The following is a 14,020-nucleotide window of genomic DNA, read 5'->3' as shown; positions in this document are numbered from 1 at the left end:
GTGTGGAAGGGCCTGGATGTGTTTTGAGAGCTGGGCTGGAGTTGGGACTAGACAGAGTCGCAGCCATGCAGTGGCCAGTGTTGAAGGGGGGGCCATGCTGGAGGTAGATGTGGGTGGGTGGGGTGGGTGTGTGTATTTCCACCACTCAGGTTCCTGTTATCCTTCAACATCAACCCAATATAATATGGCTCCCCACTCCTGCCATATTATATTATTTATATAACAATACTATAATATTATGGTGGTGATGGAGCCCTGGCACCTGAGGAGACTGATGCTTCCTACCCCCCTGTCACTGTATGGGCAAGGGAAAGGGAAGGAGATGATGGCCTGATGGACAGAGGAGACAGAGGGAGCTGCAGTTATCAACTGGAGTAGAGAAGGACACTTGTGTGTTCAGTATCTCCTCTGGGGGTTCCTGGGTGCTTGTCTTAGCCTGGGATGGCACCTACAAAGCCCTTCCCCTGTGCCCATGACAGTCTGTGCTTTTGGTGGTGGTCTGCCCTCAGACTCAAGGTCAGGTTCATCTCACACATGGGCTTGTTTGGAGCCCATGGGTGGGAGAACCATCATTCCATCACCATGGCATAGATACAGGGCTGGTTCCCCAAAGCATGTGTACCTGCCAAGGTGGCAGAAGGTTTCTGCCTGCCATGACCTCAGTGTGGCCTCCCCAGGGCCACTGCTCAAGGGGCAAGGGGCCAGGACCCATTATTTAGTTTCAGCCAGAGATGAAGTTGGGGTAGAGCCCCACACCTGCAATGAATGAAGAGGAATAGAGTAATGAAAAGGCTGTATTTGCTACATTAAGACCCTCCTGAATCTATTCTTACATATAGGGCACCATGGAAGTGAAGGCATGTGTATAATTATTTATTCCTATCCCTGGAGGAGTGGGAAGGGTCCCACAGAGGAGCTGGGTCCTGCTCCAGAGAACAAATCCTAAAGAATTTGTGCATGATGCACACAAGGGACAGAATTTGCTAGGCGATGGATCAGGCAAAGAGGGCCCCCATGGTAATAGAATAATAGAAAATTAGGGTTGGAAGGGACCTTAGGAGGTCATCTCGTCCAACGCCCTGCTCAAAGCAGGACCATCCCCAGCTAGTTCATCCCAACCAAGGCTTTGTCTAGCTAGGTCTTAAAAACCTCTAAGGATGGAGAGCCCACACCTCTCTGAGTAACCTGTTTCAGTGCTTTAGTACCCTCCTAGTGAGAGAGTTGTTCCTAATATCTAACCTAAACTTCCCGTGCTGTAACTTGAGACCATTGCTCCTTTTCTGTCATCTGCCACCACTGAGGATAGTCTACCTCCATCCTCCTTGGGGCCACCCTTCAGGTAGTTGAAAGCTGCTATTCAATCACTTCTCAGCCTTTCCTTCTCTAAATAAACCCAGTTCCCTCAACCTCTCTGCAGAAGTCAGGGGCCATAGCTCCCTAGCTGTTTTCATTGCCCCCTGTTGGATTCTCTCCCATTTGTCCATATCCTTTCTGTAATGGGGGACCCCAAAACTGGACACAGTACTTAAGAAGTAGCCTCACCACTGTCAGACAGAGGGGAAGAATTATTTCCCTTGATCAGCTGGCAGTGCTTCTACTAATGCAGTCCAGTATGCCATTAACTCTCTTGGCAATAAAGGCACACTATTGGCTCATATTTAGCATATTGTCCCCTGTAACCCCCAGGTCCTTTTATGCCAAGTTGCTGCTTAACCAGTCAGTCCCCAGTCTGTGCATGAGATTGTTCTGTCCTAAGTGCAGGACTTTTCAATTGTCCTTATTGAACCTCATGAGATTTCTTTTGGTCTAATAACCGTGATATTAAATATGCCTGTAGCAATTTGCACATTGTACCCATACCTTTAGTTCATTCAGAATTGATGCATGTTACCTTTTTTGAAAACTGCTGCAAATTTTAGGACAGATATTCCTAAATAAACACACTTCTGAGCAGCACTTTGGCACCTACTTGTATGTAGTACAGATTATGCATGGTATTAGTCCAAAACCAAAGGATTATGATTTAGCCCACAGCTCATTGGTCTGGGCCCCACTAGCAAGGCCATGGTGACCCCATAACTCAGGACTGCCTGGTATGCTTATGTACTGCAGACACCCTTGTCCCCTGCCCCAGCCTCCCAAGGATCCATGATCACACTCATGACTGCAGTGTGGGTGTTCTTGTCACAAGTCCTGGGATCCTCCAAAAATTTCTATGCAGATAAGGCCCAGGGCAATCTGGTCCAGCTTCACCTCATGGAGGGTGAGACCACACCAGTCATATGTGCCAGGCTGAGAGAGGGGATGACAGAGGGATTTTGGGTGAGCTGTTTGAGACCCCATTTGCTGATGTTTGCCAGGCATTTAAGACAGGTGAAGAAAGAGGAATCATTGTAAATGGGAAATAAAGGCACAGCTTAGCTGTGAGAGTGAAGAGAAGTCAGAATGTGTCCTGTGTAGTGGCTCATCATGACTTAAAAAAGAGTCAGCACTGATGGTGATGCTTAATGGGTGTTTTGTGGTAGGTATGGGCCATATGGTTTATAGTCATACTCGGTGTTAGTTGCACTTAACTTCATATTTGATTTCTGTTATTGTGTATATGATACTTTTGGTAGTAGTTTAATGATAGAGAATGTATTCAATGAGATTTCCTTGTATGTGATTATAAGACAAGGGGCTTTGTTCTCTGTGCCAGTTGAGAGGGTGGGGGGACATTTGAGTAAATACGGTATATTGTCCCCTCCCGTTGTTTGTGTTATATTTGTAGAGCGGTGACTGGAGGAAGAATGTTCTCCCTGGGCTCTTCTCAAGATACCAGAGATCCACCTGTTCCCTGCAGCGTTCTCTGCCTTGCTCTGGGGATTAGAGTTAGTGCTCTTGATGGAAAACATGTTATTTCCCCTCCCCTTCCTTGTGACTGTTCTCCCAGAACCTTCTCTAATTCAGCAGATGGTGTGCGTTTCCTCCATGGCAGGTTCCTGAAGGAGGAGTGAATTGGACTGTTCCACTGAAGAAGAACAAGTTCACTCCCCTCCCTTTGGGTTTGCCATGGGGTTGGCCAGTCTCCTTGCCCATCACTCGTAACCACTGCTGGAAATGAGCTACCAAAATTAGATGTGGGTTCACAGTCTCCCAAAGACAACAGGCCCCAGGACCAGCTGATACCCTGTCCCTCTGCCCCAGGTTGTAAGGAAGTTTCTTTCCAGGCTCTGTTGCCAAACCTGAAAAATTCCAGACAGAATCCAGTTAAATTCATAATAGGTCATGAAGGTCTATACCAGCCCCACAAAAGGGGTGGGATAGGAAGAAGAGAAGTAGGTTAGAAAAGGGTGATAGACTGACATGATGACAAGTTGGTCACTGTCAATCGCTCCAGTGGCTGGAGAGCCAGTGGTGTTTGCCTGCCCCATGCACCTAGAGTGCCTTTGAACAATGCTATCGCGATAGACTGGTGTTCATGGGCAGATCTAGTATTTTGAGAAAGAGGGATTTAGAAGGTGAGGTGCATCATCACATATAAAACAGCACATATTTTTCTCCGGTTAAAAATAAACTAGAAGCTTTACTAATATGCTAGGGGCCTAGGGCTGCATTACTCAGTTTTAGATTGAAGCAAAAAGAAATATAACTTCATTGGAATGAGTTAAAAACAATATGCAGGGCTGCAATATAGGAGCTTCATTATATAAGCTGGGTGCACCCAAGTAATGTGCTCCCCTCTCCAGATAGAAGGGATGGGTGGCAGGTAGGAGTGCTGTGAAAGGGATCTTCAATATGTAGGCTAGATCCCTCTACTCCCTATAGAGTCGGGCCAGGACAAGAGATACTTAACTATATACAGATTTATTATTATATATAAAAATTAAAGGGAATTGATATTAATAAGCATATATATTACAAATATACAATTATTATATAATACTGTGGTCCTACAGATAAAGGCTGAAGGATTACACCCCTTCAGGTAGCTGCAAGCAATGTGCTGATAATCAGTTGATTTAAAATAGGCAAAGAACAGGTAAGTACAGTTGAGCACATATAAATACAATTAAACAACAGTTAAAACACAAATATACACAGGTAAGTATATGTAATCATAGGGAAGAGGTTCCAGCAGTGTCCCTTATGAAGTTTATACTTAACACTCTGTTAAACTACTGGTGTACAAAGTTAAAATGTCCATAAAATATAAGGTGCAGCATTACAAAATACAAAGCACTCTCCCACCAAATATAAGGTGCCTCAATAACTGGTTAGCTCAAGCTTTCCCAAGGCTAAATTGTCTCACAGCTGGGGTAGATCCCCTCCCCTGTGGAAATCCCTTCCCCATCAACTCATGACTCCAGAGCCTGGATGGGTGGTTCATGTCCCCTTGACGGAGTTGCTTCTCACATGCATTGGCCGCTTGCCAGGGATTGCAGACTTGAGCCACCTCCAGCTGCGCCTAGGGTCTCAAGCTTCGTGCACTGCTGTGTACACCCAGGTCCCGGCTACACTGGAGGGTTGCAGACCCAAGCTGCCTTGTGCAGATCCCCTATGTGTGGTGGCGCATCCCCTGCAACCACTGTTGGCACTGCCAGGGAGTCTGTGTGTGGTCCCTGATTGCCCCTGGACACTGCCAGCAGCGCCTGTGGGTAGTCACTGACCTGTGGTCAGCCCCCCCCCCCCAGCCGCTGACAGTGCTGGTGGTGCCAGGTGCACCACTGCTGGGCTCCCGCTGCCACGCTCCCACCACCGCTGGCACAGTCGTGCCCCCCCATCCGCCAGGGGCATGTGATGTTCATGTTTCTCACTGTCCCTGTGCAGGCAATGATGGAGTTTTATACACAGCAGCTATCTGGCTACGTTTCTTGGGCCTTAAGGTTGTGAGGGGACATAAATGGAGAAGAGGGGCACATGAAAAGGGTTTGGGATGTCAGAGATGGGGTGTGGCCAGCCTAGTGGTGTGGGAAGTTAACCAAGGTGATGAGTTCCGCCTGGGAGCTAGTGTCACTGAGTGGTGAGCTGCTCCTGCAGGGTGCGAGAGGAATGGGAGACTGACTTAAAGGCCTGTCCCCTTGAGGAATGTGTGTTGTAAAGTCCCTGCTCTTCAGCCCCAGTGGCTTCTAGTCTTTCCCTTTCTGCATTACCAGGCACTGTGAAATTGATCTGGTTTTCCCTATCCAGGCCCTCCCTCTGTAACTCCCTGCTTCCCCATTGGGCAGACAACCTACCAGTATTGGGTACAGCGGACTCTCTGGATTCAGACAGCAGAAACTTTTTGGTGATGGATAACTTTCCAGGAAAGGTCCCATGTGTCAACCACTCAATCTTCTGCTCCAAGAAAAGGATATGATCCATTGCCAAGAAGCCTCAGTCCAACCACAGAAGATTAGAACACACATTATTTCCCTTCCCTAGAGGGAAAAAAAACACACCTAGGACAAAGTAATTTGTTTTGCACATTGCATTGGCCTCTTTTCCAGCCATCCTGGACAGGATAGTGGCAGCCGACAAAGGGGTGGACAGTGCGGACCACAGAGGGAGAAACCTGAGCAGCCCCTGGGTCTGGGCAGAGAGGCATTTTTCAGTCTCAGGCTGTCCCTTGTCCTGGTTTTCATGGTCTCTGTGGTCTGCAAAAGCATTTTCTTGGGCTGGTTTCCTGAATTTGGATTCAGGCTGTAAAACTTGTTTAGTGTCCTTACAGCTGGGTAAGTTACTACTTAAACAGGAGGGAGGAAGTATGCTATGTTTTCAAAACCATTGTCTTGCTCAGATCAGTCTCTCATTATGTGTATGGTACTGTGCCAATTCACATTTAATTTGATCATGAATCAAAATATCCAGGTCCAGGTTTACAGTCTTGGGTGTCCAACTCTAGGTATTTTATGTCCAGATTTTAGGTAACTAAAAAGAAAGACAGTGGTATTATTTTCATATCTCTGTAGCGCAGCCTATTCCTGTTAATTTAAGTGGGGATTTTTTTTCTCAGAACCATTGACAGCAAGCTAACATTTATTTCTGTAGTTAACTTCAGGCAACTGAATTTGAAAACCTGATCTCATGTTAATATCTCTCAAAGCTGTTAACCAAAATCAGGGTGCAGAGAGGCTCTCCTTCTTTAATGTAGAATTCAGGTTTGCCACACCCATTTCCATTTCCACCCTCATTTTTTTTAAAATGCACTGGCTGGTTATTTATCTGGTACTAGAGTAACAACATTCTTGGCAATAGACTACTGATTGAAGTGTATAAGAATGTTATCTCTTTATATGGTTCAGGAAAATTCTCTTTTCCTTGAACCTTTTTTGGACTAGTATTAGGGGGCTGGGTGTGAACTTTGGAAATTCATCAACTTATGAATAATTATTTTTAAGGTTGTATAGATTTTGAGGTCACTAGTTCCACAAACTTGTAAGCAGTTTTCCTTTTCTTCCTCTTCCAGCTTGTTCTTGTCTAGTCCTCTGATAATTGTATGGCGTATTTTAAAAGAGTGGCCTTTTTCAAATGCCAGATGTAGACAATAATGTTCTCATAATTATACAAATCCAGCCAGGTTTCATAGTTGCTCCTAGTGTTGCTGTACATTTTTAGAAGAACTTGTTGCAGCAAACAGCATGTTTTTTAAAAAAGCAAAAAGGCAATTAGGTATGTGAAAAGTGGCTGAAATAACACAGGAAAAGTTATTCTTGATTTTAAAGTATTTAAACATAGCTTTAATGTTATGTAAATACACCTTGGTATATTTTTATAGTTACATTTAATCTTTTTGTATTAACTTTACATAAGATTTCTTATTCAGCTATTTTCCAAGTCTGATTCATGGGGGTGTGAATGCAGAGTGGATAAAAAGAGAAAAATGTGTCATTCTTTTAGCAAGGAAAGGCCAGTGGAACTGTTCAAGGTGTAACAGTGGTTTGAATTAAATTTGAGTTACTTAGATCTCTGTTTTCAATTGTGATTTGAGTGTAAAAACAAGAAAAGTTGATTTAAACCATACATTTTAATCTTGATTTGCCATTGTACTACTTCCTTTTTAAAAGAAATCAGTTCTCACTGGTTGGTAAACATTAAACATTGATTTTTAACTAAACATAGCCTATACAGTAAATTTGGTAGTTTTTGCTCACCTGGAAGATGCACAACATGCATATTTGAACAATTATTATGCATATGTGATTGTTTTATAAAATGGTGAGTGAAGTTTATTGTTTCCAAGTTTTTAATATTTTACTTGTGATTTGCAGCAAGCTATGTTAGGATGGAAATTGTCATTTATACAAAACTATAGAAAAGTAGTGTATTAAAATCTCTGTGTCAGTCAAATAAAACTACCTTTACTGGATACATGGATACATGAGCAATATACTTCATCAAAACAGCTTAAAGGGTTTTAAATGATTTATTAAAAGATTGTCTTTAGTTGGTAAATTGAAATTTGTTCCTGATTTGGTTTGTACTTCAGATTTTAGAACTCAGCCTTTTGAACCTAACTGTCATTCAGAGCTTGAAAGAGGGAGAACAAGCTTGTCTTTTCAAACATATTGTGTTCTTAGCTTTGAACTGAACATGTTATTGCACTGAATTAAATGGGAGGGAAACAATTCTCATTGCACCTTTAGAAGATATTACTGCTGTCAAAATCTGTCAGTTCAGTCAACTCTGGTTCCAGGTGCTTTACTGGTGACTTCCCTCATTTCAGTGGTCTGAATTATTATAAAGCTTTGTCATCTGCCATTTGAATACTTGAAGGAAACATCTGCCATTTGAACACTATTTTTCTTTTATTTAAATATTTTAATAGATCATAATAAATGTAGTTCTTAATATAAGTTGATATTATTTCGAATGTAATTTTAAAAGACTTTTCTAAAAAATATTTAAAAGCAATTTAAAAATAATTAGATTCAAATTTAGAAATTCAATTTTTTATTATTATTCCTTAGTACAGTTAGGGAGGTCTTATTAATGATGGAAATCCGTGAACGAGGAAATATTATTTGTTATAATTAAATGTTTCTATAGGTCCTAATCAGGAACCCACTCATGTTGGGATGGTGGACCACTTATCACCCTGTTTCCTGTCTTCTGTGCAGTGGTATGATTATCAAAAATCATACCACTAATCATGTGGTGACATGATTCTCATGGAATGTAGTTACCTCAGTCCTCCACGATCCTACATGATTTGGGTACCAACTTTTGTGTGCTTCAGAGACCTATCTAATGACTTCCTGGTAATATGTGAAAGTTGTGTCTGTTGACCTCCTTTTAATTAAAATGGGAAGAAAAAGGGTTCTAGCATGAGTCCATTTACTGATCTCACTTCTAGCAGTGTGGCAAGGGGGAAAAGTGATAACTCACCTACAGTTTTGATTTGATGGAGAAGGGGTTAACTATAATGATTGGGTCACAAGTCTTATGCATATTTCAATAGTGTAGGTAGGGATGGGTGAAAGGGGCACCAACCTTGGTCATCAAGTTAGGAGAGGCTTTGGCTTTATTCCCCGCCCCCATGGAGTCTGTGCCCCAACAGCATTTTGATTCTGGGAGCTCCAAAATAGTTCTCTTGGCTGCTGTTGTTTGAAGAACAACAGCTGGCAGAGCATGCATGGCAATAGCAACAGCTCCCCCACTCTGCTTTTCCTTCTCCCCTTTGTCCCCCCCATACTAAATGTATCCATTCAGCTGCATCTCTGAACTCCCTCGTATGGGGCACGTGGACTTCTGAGGTCATATCCCAAAGTTCAGGGTCGTGCAGTAGGCTGAAATGCTCAGGGATTTCTTTCAGTTAAATTGCTCTTTCTGGGCACACAGGGAGAATTGTGGGAAGGATTATCAGCACCCATGTGGTTTCACTTGCCTCTATGCTGAAAAGTGGGTAGGTGGCAACACAGGCGAAAGCAGCAGTCTGCCTTTACCATATTCCCCAGGATGGACCAGCAAGCTTTGATGTAAACAACACTTGGATGTGCACGGTGGTGGGAGGGAGTTAGTAATCCTTAAAACATTAACCTTTGGAAAAATCTTTGACTTGACTGCAGAGGGGTGTTGTTTTCAAACAAAGTTGAATTATTTTTATCTGTCTCTGCAGATATATTGCTAGAATTTCTTTAAATTTGTAGTTTGGCCAGATGTCAGATAGCTTGGACAGATGACCTGCCTAAGGTGCTATTTAACAATTTTTTTCTTGTAAATAAATTTGGATTTCTTTTTTCTTTCCCTTCCCCCCGAAACGGATAAGTAATTCCTCCACAGTGTTCATATATATCTGTAGAAACATCGCACATTCTCTCTTGAAACCAATGTGCAGTGTCCAAGTTTGAGTTTAAGATTAGAAAAATCACTTCTTAAAAGAATGATTAATTTGGGGTGGAATTGGACAATATTTGTGTTTGTTATGTTTCATTTCCATCTCCAGATACTGCATTGTATAAAACAGACATTTGAATTTGAAGACATGGATTAAGAATAAAAATAAGACTTGGAATTTCCTGACCTTTTTTATTGTTGTGGTTGTGAAAAAATAATTCTCTGCCAAGAATAACTTCATCTGCAAATGTTTGTTAAATGTGTTGTCAGTCTGCTTTTGTTTAAATCATGGGTGGCCAGGTCCTGTTCTCACATGTGGATGCCATACAGTGACCAGTTGCATCTCTGTGCTGGAAGGGTCCAAGAGCTTCAGCTTTCCTTCACTGACACAATTTAGCCTGACTTTCTTATCCACCTGTTTTAAGTTCTTGCCCCATTTTTTATTCCTTTTATGGGCAAATCCTGTCTAGTCTTGAGTTGTGGTACCAGAAAATCGATCTGTTTCCTCTTACCATCAGGAAGAGGAATTGTGATTATATTTTTTGTCGTATGTGATGGCATCTTACATAGTAGGGCCTCACTGACTTTCCTAGGTTCCTCTCGTAGATTAACTATGACTTGATAACATATTTTTAAAAGTATTTGTCTGCATTAGCTGTTAAATGGTTAATACCTACCGACACTTTTTTAAACCTCTGTTCCCCAATCTTAAACAATGCATTTCATGTGATTTTAATCAAGGTGTTACCTCCAATATAGACAAGGTAAATCCTGTGTTCATACATGTTGCCTGGAAGCCTTCTGAAGAACCCGCCTGATTACAAACCAGTCTCCCAATACAAATCTATCTTCCATCAACTCCATTTCCTGCTCCCTGCAATTGGTGTGAACCTGCAAATCTCCTTTGTTCTTCCTTTCCACTTTTGCAATCTCTGCTTCTTTTTGAGCTACATTAGGGTTGTGGACAGATGTAATGCTAACCCAGTTTTAGAGGAGGGGAGGAGTGACATTACTACTTAAGAATGTGTCATCTGAACCAATGTAACTCTTTTTTTCTTGTTTGTCCATTCGTGTACTGGTAAATGCAGTCAATCTGCAGTAACTTTAAACCTGAAAGAAACTTGTTACAATGGGACAGCTCTAAAATGCTATAATTTTAAAACTGTTCACGCTTCTGTCCAGAAAATTAGGTTATAGACAAGGTCTGTAGAATTTCCCCAAGCATTACACCCATGTTAAGGAAGAGATGCAATGGGGAAATGGTATTATATATTTGGAAAAACCTGAAGGAAAGTTTATTTCTGTCTCGTAGACGGTACCGTAGGTTGCCCAGTAGACTGTGGTATAGAGGTGTTGCCTCTTGCAGAGGAAATGACAGTTAAACCATCATCATGACTGGAAGATACCTTGAACCATTTGAGTATAGATTTGTACATTATTTTGTCTCTCTTTTTTCAAATAATTATAGGTTCATGTACTGGACTGACTGGGGGGAAGTGCCAAAGATAGAACGTGCTGGAATGGATGGTTCAAGCCGCTCTGTTATAATCAACACAGACATTTATTGGCCAAATGGGTTGACTTTGGATTATGAAGAACGGAAGCTTTATTGGGCAGATGCTAAACTGAACTTCATCCACAAATCAAACCTGGATGGAAGCCATCGGTAAGTTTTAGTTTCATTTGGTTGGTTTCCTAATAGGTTTTGTTTTATAAATACATAAGTTTTGTAGCAGCAGATTCCAGCCAGTCAGGTTATCCTATTGTTAGTCTGTTTGAAACTTCCTATGACTGTTAATACAAACAACCCCTTCCCTCGAACCCGAAACAAAAAAGAATGCACTTGATTACTTGAGTGTACACTGGTGGATATGTCTTAATTTGTTTCTATTCAGAAGGCAAATCACCATAACTTTTGTAGGAAGTGATCTTTAAAGAGACTACAAGCCCAATTATGGATTTATATGGTTATACAGAAATATTTACTTAGTCTTTTAAAATGGATCTTCTGTCCTTTGTTTCCATAATAATTACAAAGTAATGACAAACGTTGAAAATAAACAACCCAGAAAATATGGGCTGTTGTTTTCTTCTTTTTCAGTCCTATAATCTTAGGTGTTGCTCATGACGGTATTAGGACATAACATTTCCAAAGAAGTGTGATAGTGTTAATTTGCTCTATCACTGCTATTATGAGGGTCACATGCCACCATTTATGGTCTGGTGTTTGTTGGTACTTTCAGGATGCTGCTTTTCTTTACCAGATGCGCTAGTGTCCCCCATATTGTTTATTCCTAGGATGTTATGTGGAGATATTTTTTCCATTCCAGTTGTCTAGCATAACGCTTTTAAGTTTTTCTCTTAGAGCATTTGCATTGCTTTTTAAATTTGTTTATTCAGGAATAAAATATTATTTCCTTTCTCCTCAGACAGACATCCCATTGTTCCTGCATGAACATAAATTTAGCCTGATTAATTAGGTCCTCTCAAGAACTTCAGTATCTGCTGCACAGATACTGCTTTCTTTTATTTTAATTTGTGGCTAGGTATGTAGGCAGCCTGTATAAAACACATCCACTGTCTTAATATGGTATCTCTTAGTAATCCATGATTTCCTGCTGTAAAGCAGAAGATAAAAACTGCAATATGGCTGGCTTGCAGGCTTCTGCCAAATACATTCTTAGTAGAGCAGAGGTTTGGCTGTTTCAGTGTTTTATCTAGTATTTTTTTAAATGATGTTTTGTCTGAAGGGATAAGACAGTTGCCTGCCATAAACTGATAAAAAATAGTTTAGATAATTCACAACTTGCAATGATATTTGTAGTTTAAGGGTTTTTTTTAAATGACTATGGAATTTTTGACTGGGGGGAGCAGAAGAGCACTTTCATAGCACCAAAAAAAAAAGAAAAAAGAAATTGATACAGGTGGTGCTTTTTCCAGTCAGAAAGAAGGACTACCCCACTTGTGCTGTATTGGTGGCTGGAAAGAGGCAGAAATCAAATTGTCAGATAATGTCTTAAAATGGATATAATCAAACATAATCGTACTTGGGGTCTATAATATAGTGGCTTTTTATTTTTGTGATTAACATAGGGAAGAATTAAATATGTTCTAATCGGAATTTAATTGAGGCCAAGAAAAATTGCATTCAATATCTCTTCTGAAGAAATAGACATGAAACCCAGTTAAGTAATAGTAATCTTTGGTGATCACATGGGACATGACACCACCAGAAAAACTACAGGCTAAAGGTAGACTTCTCCTGCAATCATGAAATGGCCAGCGTTTGTATAGTTGTTAACACCTCCAAATGACAGATGTTCTGATCACACCCTGTTTTGGCCAATAGAGTAAATATGGAGCATGTTTTATTTTTTTTTCAAATTGCTTGTTATATGTTGCTGGTTTTGGATAGGAGAAAAAAGGAATGACTTATTATAATAAAATACTATTGCAACCAAGGTTCCCTCTAAGGTGCGCGCGTGCGTGGCTGCGCACAACTAGAAGTGTGGCCGTGCACAGTCTTTTCAAGGCTGTGCACCAGGAGAGGCTGGGGCTGGAGCCTGGTGCAGGCTTTGCCGGCTCTGGGGAAGTGCTCCGCTCCCCCGCATCAGGGCCGGGGAGTGGAGCACTTCCCCAGAGCTGGCAGAGCCCGCACCAGCCCCCCGCCCCAGTCTCCATCCCTGCCTTGCCTCACCTCGGGGAGGAGCTGCTACCTGCTCCGGGACACTGTGGGACATGCCCCCCAAGGCCATGCGGGGGAGCGGAGCAGTGTCCCGGAGCTAGCGGAGCCTCACTCGGGGCAGGCAGCGGCTCCTCCCCGAGGTGAGGCAAGGCTGGGTTGGGGGGCTGGCATGGGCTCTGCCGGCTCTGGGGAAGTGTTCTGCTCCCCAGCCCTGATGCAGGGGAGCGGAGCACTTCCCTGGAGCCGGCAGAGCCCATGCCAGCCCCCGGCTCCAGTCCCTGACTCCTGGCTCCAGTCCCTAGCCCCCCAGCTGCAGCCTCCAGCACGTGGCCCCTAGCCCTAGCCTCTCTGCTCCAGCCCCAGCATCCAGCCCCCAGCTCTAGCCTCCAGCCCCTGGCCCCCTAGCCCCAGCCTCTCGGCTCCAGCCCCCAGCTCCAGCCTCTGGCCCCCAACCTCTCAGCCCCAGCCTCTTGGCTCTGGCCTCCAGGCCCCAGCCCCCTTTGATAAGTGTCCCATGCTGGACTGAGGCAGCGCGCTCACGGACCGCTACTCCTTAGAGGGAACGTTGATTGCAAAATATATAACTGGAAAGGGATGTGTGCAGAATGGTCAGTAGGTTTGCCCGTGTAGTGTGGAGAGCGTCTAAGGGGAAATTATGCCTGATGATAGGGATTTATATTGAAGATTTTATTGTTAGGATGCCTAGTGGTCAAAATGGATACTTAAAGCATCTAACTTGATGCGAGTATGTTCTCCTGAAAACACAGGTTTTTCTTTACCTTCTCTTCCATCAACAGCTACCTCAGTAGCAGGAACCACTTGGAAGGAGGTACAGTCAGAAGTGCAGACCCTTTCCTGCACCACCCGTTTTCCCTCCCTCCGCCCAGGCATATATGGAAGCTATAAAGATTCAGAGACTTGTCAGTGTCTCTGTCCATGTTTTTTTTTTGCAGGATTTTGTTTTTGCAATTCCATTTTATTGTGGAAAACCAGGAAATCTTGCAGGAGCAAAGTCATTTCCAGAATTGTTCCCCCCCCCCC

At 42.7% G+C, this 14,020-nt stretch overlaps 1 protein-coding gene across 1 annotated transcript in view; it reads left to right on the top strand.

The window, feature by feature from the left end:
* The window catches only part of LRP6 (LDL receptor related protein 6), a 260,426-nt gene that overhangs the window by 116,654 nt on the left and 129,752 nt on the right, over positions 1-14,020 (top strand). The window contains exon 3 of the mRNA XM_019515963.1: positions 10,763-10,960. Within this exon, the coding sequence (XP_019371508.1) occupies positions 10,763-10,960 (198 nt within the window). The remainder of the gene's footprint in view (positions 1-10,762; positions 10,961-14,020) is intronic.

This window comes from Gavialis gangeticus, unplaced genomic scaffold, assembly GCF_001723915.1.
Source record: "Gavialis gangeticus isolate Ggan-Ray unplaced genomic scaffold, GavGan_comp1, whole genome shotgun sequence".
NCBI classification, from domain to species: Eukaryota; Metazoa; Chordata; order Crocodylia; family Gavialidae; genus Gavialis; species Gavialis gangeticus.
The sequence above is the reverse complement of the archived record's forward strand: the minus strand, read 5'-3'. Positions and strand labels throughout refer to the sequence as shown.